The sequence below is a fragment of the Pangasianodon hypophthalmus genome, chromosome 11, assembly GCF_027358585.1.
Source record: "Pangasianodon hypophthalmus isolate fPanHyp1 chromosome 11, fPanHyp1.pri, whole genome shotgun sequence".
Lineage (NCBI taxonomy): Eukaryota > Metazoa > Chordata > Actinopteri > Siluriformes > Pangasiidae > Pangasianodon > Pangasianodon hypophthalmus.
The window spans coordinates 21,195,560-21,214,556 of record NC_069720.1 but is presented as its reverse complement, the minus strand read 5'-3'; the positions used below and the strand labels follow the sequence as shown (position 1 = coordinate 21,214,556).

The 18,997-nt window shown below is 39.2% G+C and overlaps 1 protein-coding gene across 5 annotated transcripts; it reads right to left on the bottom strand.

Moving 5' to 3' along the window:
* Positions 1–104: 104 nt before the first annotated feature.
* Positions 105–17,081, bottom strand: abcc10 (ATP-binding cassette, sub-family C (CFTR/MRP), member 10). 5 transcript variants are annotated; one of them, XM_053238100.1, is made up of 23 exons: positions 16,842–17,081; positions 14,646–14,689; positions 14,178–14,478; positions 12,536–13,883; positions 11,405–11,632; positions 10,388–10,544; positions 9,382–9,530; positions 9,168–9,247; positions 8,665–8,836; positions 8,275–8,373; positions 7,991–8,180; positions 7,710–7,787; positions 7,438–7,617; positions 7,207–7,336; positions 6,913–7,099; positions 5,096–5,439; positions 4,803–4,972; positions 3,005–3,165; positions 2,646–2,899; positions 2,209–2,354; positions 2,003–2,100; positions 1,801–1,913; positions 105–475 (listed from the first exon to the last, which is right to left on the bottom strand). In XM_053238100.1, the coding sequence occupies exons 3-23, from the start codon at positions 14,363–14,365 to the stop codon at positions 337–339; spliced, it is 4,611 nt and encodes a 1,536-aa protein (XP_053094075.1). In that variant the 5' UTR covers positions 14,366–14,478; positions 14,646–14,689; positions 16,842–17,081; the 3' UTR covers positions 105–336. The 5 variants fall into 5 exon arrangements, with proteins under 5 accessions (XP_053094075.1, XP_053094076.1, XP_053094073.1 ...); XM_053238101.1 differs by having other exon boundaries at positions 14,178–14,475; XM_053238098.1 differs by lacking the exon at positions 14,646–14,689.
* Positions 17,082–18,997: the final 1,916 nt, after the last annotated feature.

Genomic DNA, 18,997 nt, shown 5'->3' with positions numbered 1-18,997 from the left:
TACTTATTTAATACAGCTTTTTATTTTTTTATTATTTTCTAGATAAATCATATAGTTTTAAATATGTGATGAGAGTATAAAACAGGAAGTAGATTTCTCCTAAATTCTGGCAACAGGTTACATTTTATTTAGCTCTAAACTGCTATACATCCACTGTTATCAAATGGCAAACACAAGTGTCATCATGTAAATGTCATCATGTCATCATGTAAACATTGCATAAAGAAATCTCAGTCCATGTGCGTTTTTACCAAACTGATACAGAGTCTGTAAAACCACTGAACAACTGATCAAGATCAGTGCTCCTATTCATTTAGAATTATTATTTGGATAAAATCAGTCATTCGTCTCTTCCATGTAGAAGTTTCTGAAATACTGAATCTCTTTTTTGCGCAGAGCAGATGGGCTGTCAAACTCCACCACCTTCCCAGCATGCATCACCAGAACTCTGTCAGAGTCCATGATTGTATTGAGTCTGTTGGATGACAGAGAGAGAGAGAGAGAGAGAGAGAGAGAGAGAGAGAGAGGACAAGGGTGAGGTCACTGTAATTCAAGTGGGCTTTTACAAATAAACATCTCCACCTTATGGACTCCCCAAAAAACAACAACCAAAAAAACAAAAACAAACAAAAAAACAAAACAAAACAAAACAAAAGCCACAACCCGCGATGTGCAGGGTCCAAGCACCCTTTGCAAATAGCACAGCCAGTTCCCAGTTCTTGCCAATAAAGGGACCACAGATTAGCATACTTTTTAATTATTTTTTTTTAACATAAGTTTTGTGATTGTAACTCAGCACTAACTATTAAAAATGCCTGCTGAAAGCTGATTAGATGTTGGTGGACATGTTTTTGAAGTAACCCAGTCATCACTAGAAATCCACTTAGTTTTATCACAACGATGCAGTATACTAAATTTTACCTCTATCAGATTTAAATTTCCTGAGAAACATATATCTGAACTAGGAAACGCCCCCGTGAATGACCACACCCCCCCTAAACACCTAAACATTGTTGCAGACCAAGTACGCCCCTTCATGGAAACAGCATTCCCTAATGGCAGTGATCTCTTTCAGCAGGATAATGCGCCCTGCCACGCTGCAAACATTGATCCATGGAGGCCCCACCTCGCAACTTAGAGCACCTAAAGGATCTGCTGCTAAAGTCTTGGTGCCAGATACCACAGCACACCTTCAGAGGTCTTGTGGAGTCCATGCCTCGACGGGTCAGAGCTGTTTTGGTGGCACAAGGGGGACCTACATAATATTAGGCAGGTGGTTTTAATGTTATGGCTGATCAGTGTAAGTGCTGAGAATAATAATGGGTAAATGACTGGGCTGTGGTGTGTCATAGCAGAAAAGCTTTCACCCAAGAGACTGTGAAATTCGACTCTGAATCCCAACAATGCCACAGGTGCCACATGCTGGCCCTCACCCTACCTTCCTGGTAGCTGTTAATCTAGTGGGTAGGAACTGGGAAATGACCAAAATATAGAGAAAATGGTGTCAAAAAGAAAAAAAGTGACTAAACAAACCAATAACATAGGAGAGACAGTAAATGATAAAAGCAAGAGTAATATAATTTTATTATTTTTTTATATTTATTGACTGACTGAAACTAGGAAATAATCAAAAGTGTTTTTTTCTTTTTACTTTTTCATTCTATAATCAATTTTTGTACTCAGCTATATTTTTAACTCTATTATTTTTAGATTTTTAACTAAGCCTATTAATGGCTTTGGTCATTTTGGGGATTCCAAATACATGGTGCTTGTTCAAATAGAAAATAATACAGCACTTACCTATGGGCAATGGTGAGCACTGTCTTGTGCTTAAATCTTTCTCGGATAGTTTTCTGTAGAAGCATGTCAGTCTTGTGATCTACGCTGGCTGTAGCTTCATCGATACATAAAACCTACAAAGAAGGCAATAAAATGTTAAAATGATGTCTTGTGCATTACTGTTATATTGGTCTGCTTAATGAAAAAAACCCAAGCAACAAACGTTAGCTTCAGTCAGAAGAGCCCGAGCAAGACATAGCAGCTGCCTTTGACCAACTGAAAGAGACTTTCCTCTCTCTCCCACTGGAGCATCCAACCCTCCTGACAAATAGGTGTGAAAAAAGACAAGAAAGAATACTTTCTGTGCACTCTTGTAAAGTTAGTCATGCACGTAAATAACATAAAAATGACTCACTCCTTGGCACGTACCTATTCTTCGAACTACATCTCCTAGGTGACATTGCTCCAAAGCGTCTAGTAGCTGATGTTCTAGGTGATGCCCACAGGGGTCAAGGTTCTCCCTCACTGAGCTAGAGAATAAAAAGGGATCCTGGGGGATGATGGCCAGCTTGGACCTACAAAGGACATCACATGTTTGTGAGTTATACAGGGTGAATAAAGAAATGTTATCACTTATTGGCAACATTTTTCTTTGTAGTTGTTTTTTGGAGAAATGGCACTTAAGTTACATTTTACAGTCTGTAATTTGTAATATAACCTTTTTGTGTTATAATGTTATGTATTTCCACTATAGTGTTGCAGTATTGATATTTTTATCACCTTGTATTTAGCAAAGTCATAGTATTAATGGAGAATCTCATGTTGAATGAAATTCAGTCAAGTCAGACTAAACTGCATTTGCTCACCTAAGCTGAGAGAGCCCAACTTGACTGATGTCCTCCCCGTCCAGCAGTATGCATCCCTGCTGCAGTTCCACCATACGAAACAATGCCAGGAACAGAGTAGACTTCCCTGAGCCAGTGCGTCCAATGATACCTACCCTCTCACCTGGCAACACCATAAAGCTGACTCCATCCAGAGCATTGGGCAATCCAGGCCGATATGCCAAAACAGCTGCATCAAACTCCACTCGACCGTGCTCTGGCCAGGAAGCTGGAACCTAGTTAAAAATTTGCACAGTTAGGTTTGTGCAAGTGATTGTATTATAAATATAACACAATTCTCCCTTATTCCATGTGGATTTGAGCATGATTGTTTTGCTCACCGTTGCTTTGCCATGCTGTGGTTCCAGGGGAATGCAGGTGGAATACTCCTCAGTACGCTCCACACTCACCAGCTGCATCTCAGTCTGGGCGAAGCTGAAGATCAGTCCTGATAGCAGGTTAGTGATGGATAGAGCATAGGACAGAGCCAGACCCACCATACCTAGCCCAAACAAAGACATAGCAACTTTAGCTTTACGTTCTAGCTCAAATGCCAGCAATGTGGCATCAACTTCAGTTTCTTGAAACTTAAATGATTTCACTTTTGTAAAGTACTTTAAATGTCTACATTATCTCAAAGACTTCCTAATATTGTCTCCTTCACGATTTCCTGTTTGTAATATAAGCTCAATAAATAATGCTTTTCCATCACAGGAGTCTTCAGGTCAGACGACTTTATACCTTCAGGCTTCTTCATCACATGACTTCAAGAGAGAGAAAAAAGAGAGACTGGCTGTTTATAGCTGCTATAATGGAAGCGATAACAGGAAATTACTTGTTTACTGATTTTTCCACAACAGTAACCATTAAATGCAAGGTTAATTAAAAACCGAGAAGGAATATGATGCTTCACATTGGGCCTAATCATCAGCAGGTAATTTGGATCCGGCACCTTTAAATTTTGCAGGAACAGGATCCGGCACCTTTAAATTTTAAATTGCCTGAGTTCTGGATGTAGATCAGGCACCGCTGCAGCTTTTTTTTTTTTAATGAATAAAATCATTTTAACGAATGATCATTCTTTATGTGTCACCTCCCTACCAAAAATACAATGGGCTTATTTCCAATTGGCTTATTTATGATGACTAATTGGTAAATAGTAATCATAAACTAGCATTATCAGTCACATGTACTCGCATTATGGATATGGCAGAAGTGTTGGGGCGTTCACAGAATTGCACTCTGTGTCATACGTGCAGTTTTGGATTTCTAAAGCCACAGATGAGCAGAGAAAATTTTGGGAGGAGACTGTAAATTACATGACTGCATTGCAGAGTAATTTTGATACTCATGCAAGCTAAGAAAGTGTTTTTTTTTGTTGATACTGTTTTTTTTCTCTCTCGCATAGTTATATTCTTGTTGTGTTGTCTAAAGGGCATAATGTACTTTTGTAAGACTTAGCGTTCGGAACAAAATGTTTCTTGTGAGTTTGAGTGCATATTGTGAAACTCAATACATAGGAAATGTGCAAGTAACTCGTCCAGTGTTCCCACGGCATCACTGAAATGTTATAATTAGCTCTAGGGCTATGACGGCATTTAACACGATTGTATTAACTGAAGCACTCGGAGCACTCTTGTGTCTATATGTCACAGGACCTTTTCCCTCGCTGTTCATTTGCAGGATCACCTCTCCCCTGGTGTTTCGATACCTCATGTTTTACGAATTAAGCACTGTCCAGCAATACATTTCATTGTCACATGCTTTACTTCAATTATCCTAATATTTCAGAAGGGCATGATGTCATTGAGTAGTACAGATGGGTGCAGTGTAGGCAATCATAGTTTTATGACTGCAGACAAAGAAATTTTCTGAAATATCCTCATATGTAAGCTCATGTTAGGTGTCTATCTAGCATTAATAGTGAAAAATTATGAACATTTTTGAATATGACCTCTAAATACTCTCAGAAATTCTCAAATAGCCAGCTGACTAATTAACAGTGATTCTGAACTTTTATTTTTTATATTATTATTATTATATTATAAATCCTATAAGACTGACTAGCTGTCTATTGTTAGCAGTGAAGTTTATGAACACTTCTGAATGTTGTGAATACAAAGTAAGAGTAAGACCAACCTGGATCAATTGATCTGATCTGGTGCTGGATCACAGCGATTATACTAATGCCGGTCACTACAGTGACGCCAATCATCTGCAGCCGAATGTCTAGCCACTGCATGGCAGCATTACTGATGAACACACAGCGCTGGTTCTGGTCCAACCGCCTCTCATTCTCCTCCTCAAACCTGCACATTTATAAATTGAGTGCTAACAGTGAAGTCTAGGATTATGAAATGAAGTTTACTGGAAGACATCAAGAGGAAACATAGAGGCTGCATTGAGAGACATTGCTCTGACGGGCTCTATACCTGGCAGCGTGTCCACTGGCCCGCACTGTTGTCAGGCCACAGAGTGTCTCGGAGAAGTGTGAATAGACTGGAGAAAGAGTGAGGCTGCACAAGCGTTTGAGCTCACGGGAGGAGTGCCGATAATACCTCTGAGTCTGGTAGTACAGCACCCCTAGTGGAACTAGAGGGAGCAGCACCCAGGGGAGCCCATAGCTCATCACCACCAGCATTCCCAACAACCCAAAAACATTGGCTAGAAGGATGTTGAGGACGAACGGTAGCGAGTCATCTATGCTATAGATGTCTGAGGAGAAGCGATTTAGGACTCTGCCCAGAGGAGTGGTGTCAAAGAATGTCACTGTCGCCTGGAATTAAGAATGAAATATGGCAATATTAACTGAATGAGGGATGAACAATGGAAATAACGTCATTCTAAAAATTTATATGAATTACTTTTAAGGCTTTATATCAGACACTGCAATGATTCTTAGTCAATTCTATTATTTATTCATGAATAACTGCAAAATACATACAAAATTAAGAAATATTTTATATAATATAATGTATTATATAATTTTTTTCCCAACTCATACAGCTGTCTGCCTTTTAGTAGTACAGATTGGTGTGTCTTTAACTCCATATACACTTCAGACATTTATTCAAATATTTAGTAGTCAAAGATATATGATTGCACTCTCAGAGGTTTTCTGAAATACCCTGTCATATAGCTTTAACCAGCATTATGAACACATTTGAATACATTAAAAACCCTGTCAGCCTCAGATTATCTCTTGTTAGCTGTTAACATTATGAACATTTATGGACCTGTCAGGTTAGCTCATTTAGCTAGCTGGATAATGTTATAAATACGACAGAAGATACTAGCTAGCTAGCTAATGTTAGCGGTGAATATTAGGATCATTTATGAATATGCCTTAAATTCCTGTCAGAAAGTTTGCCAAATTAGCTCATATAGCTACCTAGCTAATATTAGCAGTGAATATTATGTTCTTTTATGAAACTCCTGTCAGAATTTTGCCATGTAATCTCATACAGCTAATTGGCTAGTGTCAGGTATGAAAATTATAAATAATTATGAATGCAACTGAAAAAAGTCTCTCAGAAATCCTGTCAGATTAGCCACCATTATTTAGCTAGCTAATGTGAATATTATAAACATTTATGAATATGACTTAAAATTCCTGTCATAAATTTGGCAGGTTAGCTCATATGGTTTGCAAGCTAGCTAATGTTAGCAGTGAATATTATGTACATTAATTGAATATGACCTAAGATTCCTGTCAGACAGTTTGCCAGGTTATCTCATATAGCTTGCCAGCTAGCATTAGCAGCAAAGTTCATGAATTTTATCAGAAATCTTGTCAGTTTCAGTAGCTTGCTAATAAAATCTGTAAAACAATTTTATATGCTAATTAATTTCTTTTGCCTACTTGAATATCTCCATATATAGACTCAAAGACACATCTTCATTTTAATCTAAGACTTTAATGAAACATCCCCTCTTTATAATCCCCCTGTTATTATAAGAATGTAAATTTTAAAATACCCTTCAAGTTGATTTTCAGTTTCCATCTATTTTCATTTTTTATTCAGTAACAGTATACTGATATATTTCAAAATTAAGCACTGTTGTTATACTGTATATGACTGCAAAGACTCTTCATCTATGACCCTAATACATCTTCACCTAGACTTGCAGTAATCAAGAAAAATCGAAATACAGCATAATGGTCCAATATTCGGAAAAATTCGTATAATCTTGTTTTATTTGTTCTCTGTTATTAAAAAAAAAAAAAGATGATGAATTTACCGATTACCTTAAGCACACTATCCAGCAGTCTTCTGTGGATGACCGTGGCAGCGTGGATTGCTCCATAAGCAAACAGGAAGGCACGAGCAGCAGTGAAGACCGTATTGGCTACAGCTAGAGAACCGTACACAGTCATATAGAACTTCATCTCTGAGCTCATATTGCCAAATGAGTCTCTGACTGGTAAAGGAAACCTTAAATGAAATGAATATGTTTCAGCAAAAAATTCTCAACAATGGCAGAAATCCAACTGTTAGTTCCTTTACAAAATAGGGTGTTATTTTTTTTTATCATAACTTACGCAAGTGTGTCTGCAGAGAGAAGCACTAGGGAAGAGAAGGGACTTGCTGTCAGAGACACCAGTTCAGACCCATTGGCTTTTAAGTTGGAGATCCAGTGAGACAGCCACCAATCAGACACATTCTTAGAGCCTGCGATAAAAGTAATGTCATTAAAGCATAGGTATTAATTACAGGAGTAATGACAGCACAGTCTAACTAGAAGCTAAAATGCTGTTTTCAGTTATTCATACCTTGCATGAGGAGCAGGGACAAAAGAACAGACACAGCCATACACCCGCCCACCGCTTTCCAATAGGACTTATAGACTGTCCAGGCAAGCCTGCCCATCTGCTTCTGCTCCTCCCCTATAGTGCGTAGCCCCTCCTCTGAAACTGGCTCACTGGTCAGCTCTTCTTCTTGGTCAGCACCATCTAATTAAGTATTTATTAGCAAAAGAAAATCTCAGCTCTGACTGGATTAAAAATTTTAATATGAGTAACAGGTAATAAAATACAATAATTACCTTTCTCCTTCACTTTGCTCTCATTCCTGCTACCCATAGGTACATCTTTCACCAGAGATAAGACCTCCTGTGGTGTTCCTTTACAAAGCAAACCAGACCAACAAGAAACCTGACCCAACATTTGAAACTTTTATGTGTTTTTTCTATGCTCAGGCAACATATTTGTAAATGACATACATACTCAAGAACAACTAGAATTACATGCACACTTCTATATATTATTGTATATACTATATACTGTACATACTAGTGTAATGAATAATATCAGTTGTGGTTGATACCTGTTTTTACAACCGTCCCACTGTCCATCAGTATCACCATATCAGCTTTCTCCACAAACTCTATTCTGTGAGTGCAAAGGATTCTGGTCTTGTTTCTAAGAATTCCCAAAATGCATTTCTCCATGAGATGATGAGCCACATCAGCATCAACTGCTGCTAAAGGATCATCCAGCAGATAGATGTCCTTGTCCTGTCACAGAACACAACAAGGTTTCTTATGGAAAAAACATACTTTTTGTACAATATTTTTGGATTTGTTTTGAAGTTTCAGTGAGAGCTTTTACCATATAAACAGCTCGGGCTAGAGCGAGTCGACTTTTCTGCCCTCCGCTGAGTGTCACTCCATTCTCTCCTACTTCTGTCTGATCCCCATTTGGCAAAATCTGCAGAACATTCAGCATGTAACAGTTAAAGCATTGTCTGATTATTTTTGTGACTCTGTATATCCACCACAGAGGCAAATGCTGCAAGTTGGTCAAAAAAAAAAAAAAACACAGTAAAACAAGGATTTATTCCATACCAATTAGCAAAACAACAACCAGCCAATCCTGGTACATTTATCCACGTCTCTTAATCATTATCTGGTTTGGCTTCACAAGTTTCAGCTCCATTTTCCCAATTAAAAGGAGCCTGTGTGGGTTTTTTAAAATAGAGGAATACAGAAATCAGCTTACATTAAGGTCTGCAGTGAGGGCGCAAGCCTCAAGCACAGCTTGATAGAAGCCACTGTCAAAGTCCTTTCCAAACAGGATGTTGTCACGCACAGTTGCATGCTGGATCCATGGCTCCTGGGCAACCAAGCCAAAGCCCTCCTCTCTGCCCTGGACATGCACAATGCCTCCAACTCTAAAGAGTTATTTTAATAAATAGAATTTTTTATTATAAATGTGCCATCTATATATTTGTTTCAATATGTGAGGATGAGCACTTTCTGCTTTGCTTAGTGCTCAGTAAAGAATTAAAGATAAACTGTCCTAACATGACCTTACAAAATAAAGCCATTAGTATGACTTTGGAAAGAACTTTCCCCATGCAGTACAGTGAGCTTAATTTGAACAGCTCAGCCTAGCTAATTTGGATTGCAGTGTGAGTTTGGGTGCCTTGCAGCATTTATAAAAAACAAATCCAACCTGGTTTTAAAATGATTTTTAATATAAACGACACCATCAAATTGTACCTGTTCAGCTCTCCAGTAATGCCAGCTAATAGTGAGCTTTTCCCACAGCCAACTTTGCCAACCACAACAAATAGAGAGCCCTGAAATTTTCAAAAGAAATCACTTAAAATAGGACAAATGTTACAAGAAACATATTCATTACAGAGAAATGTCAGATAATAATTCTTTGCCTTTACAGGATTGTCAGTGCTTTCATTTCCACAGTGCCACATACCTTCTTGACACTTAAGTTGAGATTATGGAGATATAGACTTCCTGTTGGAGATGTGTCCTCCACCTCAGAGTTAGACTGTGGATCTGGCTTCTTCCAGGAGAAACTGGCTTGGGTCAACTGAATGGCAGTTAGAGGATCCTCGGGACATACTGCATGAAACATTTCACATTTAAATGAACAGTTTAAAAAATCCAAAAATTAAGTGTAATTAACATTTTATACCAAACTACCCTACACTCGTTTCAGTTAGTCCTTAGACTGGCTGTTACCTGACACACTGTTACATCTCGCCCTATGGGTCTGCCTACTTCATCCTAATGCCTTACTTCTGCTTGGAGCTTCCTGCACTTGTGACTCGCCTTATGCTGCTGTGGTTCCACACAAATACCCTAAAGATGTGCACTTCCCCAAAAGAGTTTATGACCCTGCCTCAACTGACCTGAATCATAAAGACTTAATCATAAAGACTTTCCTGTATTCACCCCACACCTATTTACAATATGTTCATACCGAAAAGCCTTTCAACACACTAAATACTGTTTGCCTTTACTCTTCTACAGCTGTATAATGCAATGATTTGTAATCCCACTATTCGGCTGGGTTCCCTTTTGAGTCTCAAGGCTTCTTCCTCAAGCTGTCTCAGGGAGTTTTTCATTTCAATTGTCACCTGTGGCTCGCTCAGTAGGGATCTAAATCTAAATCCAGGTTTCTGTAAAGCTGCTTTGTAAAAATGTTTGTTGTTAAAAGTGCCATACAAATAACATTTTATTGAATTGTCAGTTAAAGCTATGTTGAATATCTGTCAAAATTACTGACTAGCCCTTTAATTACTTTCAGGGAGTGTTCACTTGTCAATGCCGGCCTTTCTTTGCTCATTTGATTTTATCTAAGACAATTGTACAGATGCTTAAGTTGCCAGGCAAATGAGTGGCTGACATACTTCTTACTATGTCTATGTTTTTTCCTTTTTAGCTGTACTGAACTAGCTTAGAAATAATTTTACTACCTTGGCTGTAGTATGCACTGAAGTCTTGATCATGAAGACTGAGGAAGAGCTGAATGCGGTCCAGAGATACTTTGGCTTCCAATGTACCATTAAGAACCCAGGGGAAGGCATTGAGTGGAAGAATGAGCATGCCCACTAGAGCAAGAGTAGTGAAAACCTACAAGCAAAGCAAGTAAGCAATTTCAGTGTCAGAATCAGTGGGTTTTGATCTGGTGTGACCTGAATCCAAACATCACGAATTGCTGTTATAGCAAATGTCTGAATCATCATAGTCACAAAGAAAGATCTTCACAACTGGCTTCACATTCACACTTACATCAAGAAGGTAAGCAAATCATAGTATGGGAACAGGAGCATGTTAAATAAAGACGATTTCAGCCAAAAGAATACCACATGCTTTACATATGGGTAACAGTTTCACTTAGGATGTAGGATGTTCACTTTGACTCTACTGAGTCTGGGGTGCTTTTCACATCTGCTTTGTTACTGCTCTTATTGGAATAAAGGCTTTCACCTTTGCCACCAAATATCCTTATAAAGATTACAGATAACAGAGAATGCCACAGGTTATGTACAATTACTAGGAATTAAACATTATAAGTCCATCAGCCATGTTGTTTCTTAAAAAAAAAAAAAACTAGGGCTGTACCAATCCAATAATGAGTATCTTTTCAGTACTGATTGATTCTGTCCTGAAACACTGGATTGGTACCGGATAGGGTTTGGTATACTTTCCAATCTGACCCTGTGACATTTTTTTTTTGTAATGAATATGTCTTACGTTGACCGTCACTGCACAGATATTATTCATGAACACAAGACACATCTTGTTTTAATGTATAACTGAAAAATCACTGAATTTTCAAATAATTTGGCAACAGAATCTTGCAGAGGGGCAGCTTGTCAGGAAATTAGTATCGGATCAGTATCAGCACATACTGAGATGAGATATCTGTGTTATATCAAAATCAAAAACAGCTTTGAGAGTTGAGTTCGGCTTCTCTTTATCCTGCTCACCTTCGCTGCAGTAAGACTGTTTCCAAGCAGCACGTACGTGAGGAAGGTGAGGATTAAGATGACGACAGGAAGAGCTGCCCAGGTATACACACACACTGCATCCAGATACTTCAAGGCTTTCAGGTGATTCAGCTCTTTTTTGCGACTCTGAGTTATCTTCTCTGCAATGTGCTGCTCCCAATTATAGAACTTGAGAACTCGGATTCCAAAAAGGACTTCAGTCATAAGCTATAAAAAGGAAACAAAGCGGATACATGGATAATTGTGTTAATTAATTGATAAAGATAATTTTGTTAAGATTTTGAAGTATTTGGTTATATACATCGAAAATCACAAGATTATTATTGTTTGTTTGCATAACTGGCAACTACAGAAATATTGAGATAGATAAAAAATATTTATTGTACTGAAATACATGATGAATCTGTTTCTCTTATCTTACATTCAGCCAAATACGGTACTGACTTTTCCCTTGTACACTATTGACGCCTTCAACGTGTTTTGCTGTTTCAGGCATTTGTGTATATAATCATTTCTTTCTAATGATCAGACACAACTACTTCTACATCTAAAATTGTATATTTAAATATACAAAAACTGTGTAAGAGTCCTAAACAATAAAACTAATATACAGTACTGTGCAAATGTCATAGGCACTGTATTTTTATATAAATTTTATGCTATATTTGTTTAGATTTAAATTAATCTTGCATTTGCCTGTCAGTAGAAATGAGCAAATTTTAGATTTGCAAAAAATAATAAAAAAAGAGAGAGAGAGAGAGAGAGAGAGAGAGAGAGACAGACAGAAGCAAGTGAGAACCAAGTGATTTCCTTATAAAACCACATGATCAGGCAAAGGGTGGTCCTACCAAACATTGATCTATCTATCTATCTATCTATCTATCTATCTATCTATCTATCTTTTTACAGTTTTCTGCTCTTTTCATTTTTTAAGCATAATAGAATTTCCTTACATTCTTCACTTTGGCACAATGCAGTAAAATAACCAAACTACGTCAAAAACTAAACTGAATTTCAAATAAATATTGAAAATAATACGAACATGAAAAAATCTTGCAAGCATGCAACAGGTTACTTCACCAGGAAACAAGAACAGTGATGCATTCTTACCTTCACTCTGTTGTCCTTGTGTGTCAGCATGTGTTTATTGTTCTCCAGGATGCGGGCTGCCAGCACTTTATTCAGTGGCACAAGCAATAAAGCCACACCCAGCCCTCCCAGGAAGGCGACACCCACCTGCAGGTAAAGCAGGTAAAGGGCCAGGATAAACTGGAAAGGAAGACTCCAAACTTCATGGAAACTGTTGAAAAAATTGACCACTCGGTCTGTGTCCGTGCTCATGTAGTTGACCACCTCACCCGTAGTGAAACGTGCCAGCGCTGAGCTGCTGACCCGCAGAGCTTTAGCATAGATAGTGGACACCACGGCGGCCCGAGCCTCCAGAGCCACCTTTGACACTTCAAAAACAAAGACGTTGCGGAAGAATGCTGCTAAGAAAGTGCTCGAGAAAAGTCCCACAGCACACCACACACCCCTGCTTAGTGGTGCCCCCTCAGTCTCCATGAAACCCACTAGCCAGCTGAGGAGCAGTGGTCCTGCGAAGGCTAGCAGGCTGGCCATTAACTTCAGCACACCAAGGAGGTAGTAGCGTGGGCCAAAAGCCTTGTGTAGCACCCTGAAGAGTCTCACCTCATGGTGGCTCATTTCTTCTGAGAGCTCCTCAGGCTGGATCACACTGTACAAACCATCCTGCTGGTTCCCTTCAAGTGTCCTTGGCACTCTGTTATTCAGACACTGTATCCAACACTGACTGAAGCGCTGAATGACAGCTTTGGTCCGTAGCCTTTGGGGCAGTTGTAAAACATCACAGGGTCTCTCTAGCTCTCCACGCTGACCCAACCTCAGTTGAAAGTTCAACCACAAGTAGAGAAACCTGGACAGGCAGCTGCAGCCATCCTCTGCCACCATTTCTCCTCCAGCAGGCTCTGGAACAATAAGAGGAGCCCCATCGTCCGTGTTTACAAGCAGAGTCTCCCTTTGCGTCGTGTAACAAGGAAAGATAAAGGCCTGAAAGTACAAAAGGATTAGGGCTGCCCTGGTAACAGACAAGACAAATCTTCCAAGCTGCAAGAGGTGCTCGTTACTGAAATGACTGCCATCCTGAATGTAAGTAATGAGGGTAAACACTGTGTTAGGAACAGGAAGAATAGCCAGGATCAGAAAAAATGGGGGCCCTCGAGTCCTTCTGTAGACAGATCTTTGCAAGGACAAAATGGCCCCAAAGTGGACCAGCCATGCAATGACACCACATCCATCAGCCAAGATGTTCAAATAAAAATCCTTCTGGTGGAGCACGAACACCAATCCCAAATCTGCGATAAAAACAAAAACCAGCAGCAGTGCAGCAACAGACCTGAAGATCCAGCCAACAGGCAGTGAAGGCAGAGGGGGACTGAGTCTGCAAAACATTGATAATGAACATTTAGCATACAGTGTAAATAACATAAAAAATGTTAAATAATGAAGACAAATTTTTACACATATCACAACAGGGGTTAATGCACCGTATGACGTATTGCAAACACAATAAATCATGGTGCATGAAAAACATATAAAATTTAACCATAGCCAGTCAATTACAATCTAATAATAGTGTAGGTAATGTTTTGCAATATGATATACAGGCCCCTTTATGCAGTTCTACATTTAAACATTAAAAAAATTCAGTGGCCGCATTCTGTGTCAATCTTACCTCGGCATACTCAGATAACAGGCACTGAGCACTGCAGTAAGAGCATGCACAAGAGATCCACAGATGATGTGGTTAAAGCAGGGACTGAGGGTGCCATTCTGCCACACAGGAAATGGCCAGTCCTCCTCGGTGTCACACAGTTCTGATATGATGCTGGAAGGCCTTGAACTGTCTAGCTGCCCCTCCATTGCTCTGGATGTTTGAATCACAGTCAGGACATGACGTCTGAGCCAAGGTTGACTTTATGATTAGGTCTAAATCTCACCACAGTTCTTTGCAGCTATCACAGACACACACACTGCTGACAAGAAAAACAAAAATACTGTTTCACTTCCTCCTATTAAGTACAGTATTCTGTTATTTCTATTACACTCTCTAGAACGGAAGATGCAAATCAAATTTGTAAATACTATGGCAACAAAAATATTTTATTCTATTCTAATAGGGACTGGCCTAGTGGTTTCTCACCAAGATCAAGCAGATTTAAGGGTTTCCACACGTTCCATTATTTTCTGTTCAGATACAGATTCATGAAACACTCATCAGCATCTTTATTAGGAATTCTGCTTATTCATGCAATTATCCAATTGGCCAATTATGTGGCAGCAACACAACACATAAAATCATACAGACACAGCTCAAGAGTTTCAGTTAATGTTCACATCAAACATCAGAATGGGAATCTTAGTGATTGTGACCTTGGCATGGTTGTTGGTGTCAGATGGCCTGGTTTGAGTATTTCAGAAACTGCTGATCTCCTGGGATTCTCACACACAACAGTCTCTAGAGTTGTGAAGGCTGAAATGCCTTGTTGATGAGAGAGGTCAGAGGAAAACGGCCAGACTGGTTTGAGCTGAATGAAAGACTACGGTAAATCAAGTAACCACTCAACCGTGGTGACCCATCTCAGGATGCACAACATGTCAAATCTTGAGGTAGATGGGCTACAACAGCAGAAGACCATGTCGGGTTCCAGTTCTGCCAGCCATGAACTGGGTATAGTAGCCACAGGCTCACCAAAACTGGACAAAATTTACCTGGTCTGATGAATCTTGATCATGCAGATGGCAGGGAGAGAATTTGGCATCAACAGCACGAATCCATGGATCTAACCTGCCTTGTGTCAACAGTACAGGATGGTGGAGGTGGTGTAATGGTGTGAGGGATTTGATGTTTACTTGGCACACATTCAGCCCTTTAATATCAATTGAGCATCGTTTGAATGCCACAGCCTCTCTTGAGTATTGTTGCTGACCAAGGTCATTCCTTTATGGCCAGAATTTCCCCATCTTCTAATGGCTACTTCCAGCATGATAATGCACCATGTCACAAAACAGGGAAGTCATCTCAAACTGGTTTCATGAACATGACAATGAGTTCAATGTTCTTCTGTGGCCTTCCCAGTCGCCAGATCTGAATCCAATAGAACATATATTGCCAGTGATCCTGACCCATCCTGATGCCCGTCTTCTGGTTCGAGTTCTCATCAGTTGAGTTCGCGCGCTGCTGCTGGGGGTGGCCCCATATGGACGACCTGAAGAACCGTTTGGATTGCTGGGGATAGTCCCACCTGGGGGCTGTGGAGATGGCTTGGGGATCACATATGGGGAGCTGTACTGTAATGGCTTGGGACTGCGATTGCTGTGGTGGCTTTGGGGCTGCAGTTGCCACGAGCACCTTCATACTCAGGACTCCATCAGTGGACAGTGGATAGATTTTAACCAACCGGACTTCCTGCAAAAACTGTGATGAATTTACTGGTTGCACAATTGCACTATTTGTCCGTATAGTACACAATAATAAAAGGGATTTATTTATAATCACACTATCCGTTGCACCCAGATGAGGATGGGTTCCCTTTTGAGCCTGGTTCCTCTCAAGACTTCTTCCTCATATTGTCTCAGGGAGTTTTTCCTTGCCACCGTCGCCTCTGGCTTGCTCATTAGGGATAAATTCACATATTTACAATATATTTTTTTGAATCCATTTATTTCTGTAAAGCTGCTTTGTGACAATGTCCATTGTTAAAAGAGCTATACAAATAAAACTGAATTGAATTGAATTGAATATAAGTTTCCAATATAAATATAACATTGTGATGTTGTAGAACTGGAGATTCATAGCATGAATGCGCTGCTGACAAATCTGCAGCAATAATGTGAGGTCCACATGGAGAAAATCTCAAAGGAATGTGTCCAAAAAAAAAAAAAAAGAAAAAAACCCTTTGAGGCTGTTCTGAATATAAAATAAGGGTTCTACTCTTTATTATGTTCCTAATAATAAAGTGGTTGGTATATAATTAATTGTAATTGTGTATGTTATACTGGATTTGCCAGGTATTTGCCAGGTTTAGTACTGGATCATCAGATTTCTGAATTCCATTAGAAAACTACACAGGTCACCAGTTAAATCATTAGAAGACTGTATATTGTGATGGACCATTTAGAAAACTTATTATTAATACTAACTATTACAAACCCAACAGATCCCTGTAATGCTTTCCATTCTTGTTTTCACTGCAGTCTCTGATAGCTAATGATGAAGTTGTGCCAGAAAGCCTCAGCATACACAGTGTGAATGTCAACAAGTACTACTTCACAAAAGAAATTACACTGGCACTACTGCATCTGACTGTTTATATTATATTCAAAATGGATAACTTACAGGTTATGATCATTCAATCCGCATGTCATTCAGTTACCAGCCGCTATAACCAGATAACTTGGTCAACCAGGTGCCTCACATTTTCAGCTACTCTTGTTAATGACAGCAGGCTAAATCAGCCCGCTGTGTCGCTGCATTTTACTTTATATTACATTTAGTGCATTTTACTTTGTTGCAGCGTGTCCCTGTTCTATACCTGCTGTGCAGCAGGACTCTAAAACACTGACGCGGAAGTGAAAAATTTACACATCAGCCTATCATAATAAAAGTCCTGAGGGAAGAATGAAAGTAACTTTCTAATATTCGTTACAGATATTCATCCCCTCATCTCTTTTCTTATTCATCATCTACCAAGTCTAATTCAGGCTGAATATGTTAATATGTATATGTAATATGTTAATATATATATTTCTTAATCTTTCAGGATATCATGTCTAAATAGTGATCAGATTCAACATTATATTCTTCTTTGACATAATTTACCCCTAATTTCAAAAATTACTGCAAAGACATATACCAACAGTAAAAAAAAAAAAAGAATAAGCTTTACATTACACATAATCTCTTCAATAAATATAATGAATTATGTAGGTCTTTTCCCTCATTTTTGTGCAACTAAATTAATTTAGATGTATTTTTAACCCCTAGTTAAATAAAACTTCATAAGTCAGGAAGTTTTGACCTGTTCTTCATGTATTTCATGAGTCTTAAACCAAACTTTTTGCGGAGGTGGAGCGCTTTAACTAAATAACTGACAAACCCATTTTATGCACATGACTTTTTTATGAGCTGCATGTGTCAGAGCTTTTTATTCTTCACATTTCCACTCACTGAACATTTTTTGACATTTAAATTTTCATCATTTCCATGCCGAAATTATTTATACCACTTGTTTTTGAGTTATCCAAGTTTGGATTAAACTCGTCCAAGTGAACAAAGAGGCCAGTAACTATAAGAACTCAAGAATAAATAACTTAATAATGGTAGGTTGTGATTTCCAAAACTGTAATAATTTTTTTTTTTTTTTTTTTATTGCGGTCCACTTGCTATGCTTCACGGACCCAGCGTTTTAAAGGCTAGATTTTAATTTAACCACCTGTTTGGTGCCTTTTGCAATACATTGTTGTCAACATATCCTGTATTTAATTGATCATAGGTACATCATAGGTAGACCTCTGCAATCAAATTGTGACAGGACATAGATCTGGACATGGGTATAAAAGCATTTCTAACACTTTGAATGCTCCCATTTCACAGTGGGCTCCATCATTGCAAAATAGAAGCCGTTTGTAACCACCAGGACTCTTCTTAGAGATGGCCATCTGGTCAAACTGAGTAACCTCCGGCAGAGATGGGAGAACCATCTCAGAAATACTTCATCAATCAGGGCTTTATGGTAGAGTGGCTAGACAGAAGCCACTCCTGAGTAACAGGCATATAGCAGACACTTTAATAACATCATGAGGAAAAAGATTCTCTGGGCTGATAAGGTGAACTTGAAGCACTACGTTTGGCAAAAACCAGGAACTACTCATCAACTGGTAATACCATCTCTATGGTGTAGCATGGTGGTGGCAGCATCATGCTATTGGGTGCTTCTCAGTGGCAAGGACAAGGAGACTGGTCACAATTGAGGGAAGCATTATTATAGCCAAATACAGAAAGGTCCTTGAAGAAAACCTGACGCAGATTGCACAAAACATCAGACTAGGGAAGCATGCAGCCAAAACAACATTGGAGTGGCTTCAGGACAAGTCAGAATAGGGCCTTTCACAGCACGGGAACCTTTTCATAGTACCTGAACTAATTGTGGAACTACCCACTTTTTGGCGTTTTCGCACCTCCAGAGCTGGGTGCGATTTTAGTACCAGACTGCTTTTTTCGAGAACCAAATTAGCTCCTACTCTGGAGCAGGGTCAAACCAGCACAACTGGTACTATCTGTGACGTAAGTAGACGTTGATTGGCCAAACGCGTACGAAAACGCCCTCGGCCGCCATGATTTAAAACGCCGTGTAAACATATTGTAGTGTCAACTTATTTCACAAGTATGGAGAACAGCGATAGATGGACGCGAGACACAACAAAAACACAGCTCCGATCACAGCGTCCTCCATCCTCCGGTTGTTTACGTTGTTGAACGCCGCACACAAATGA

Coding starts and splice junctions, on each gene's coding strand:
- abcc10 (XM_034308757.2), bottom strand. CDS start 16,870: ATGACATGCGGATTGAATGATCATAACCT. Junction 9,531..10,387: donor CAGTGCATACTACAGCCAAG/GTAGTAAAATTA, acceptor TGTTTCATGCAG/TATGTCCCGAGGATCCTCTA. Junction 2,101..2,208: donor AGATGTAGTTCGAAGAATAG/GTACGTGCCAAG, acceptor CCTATTTGTCAG/GAGGGTTGGATGCTCCAGTG.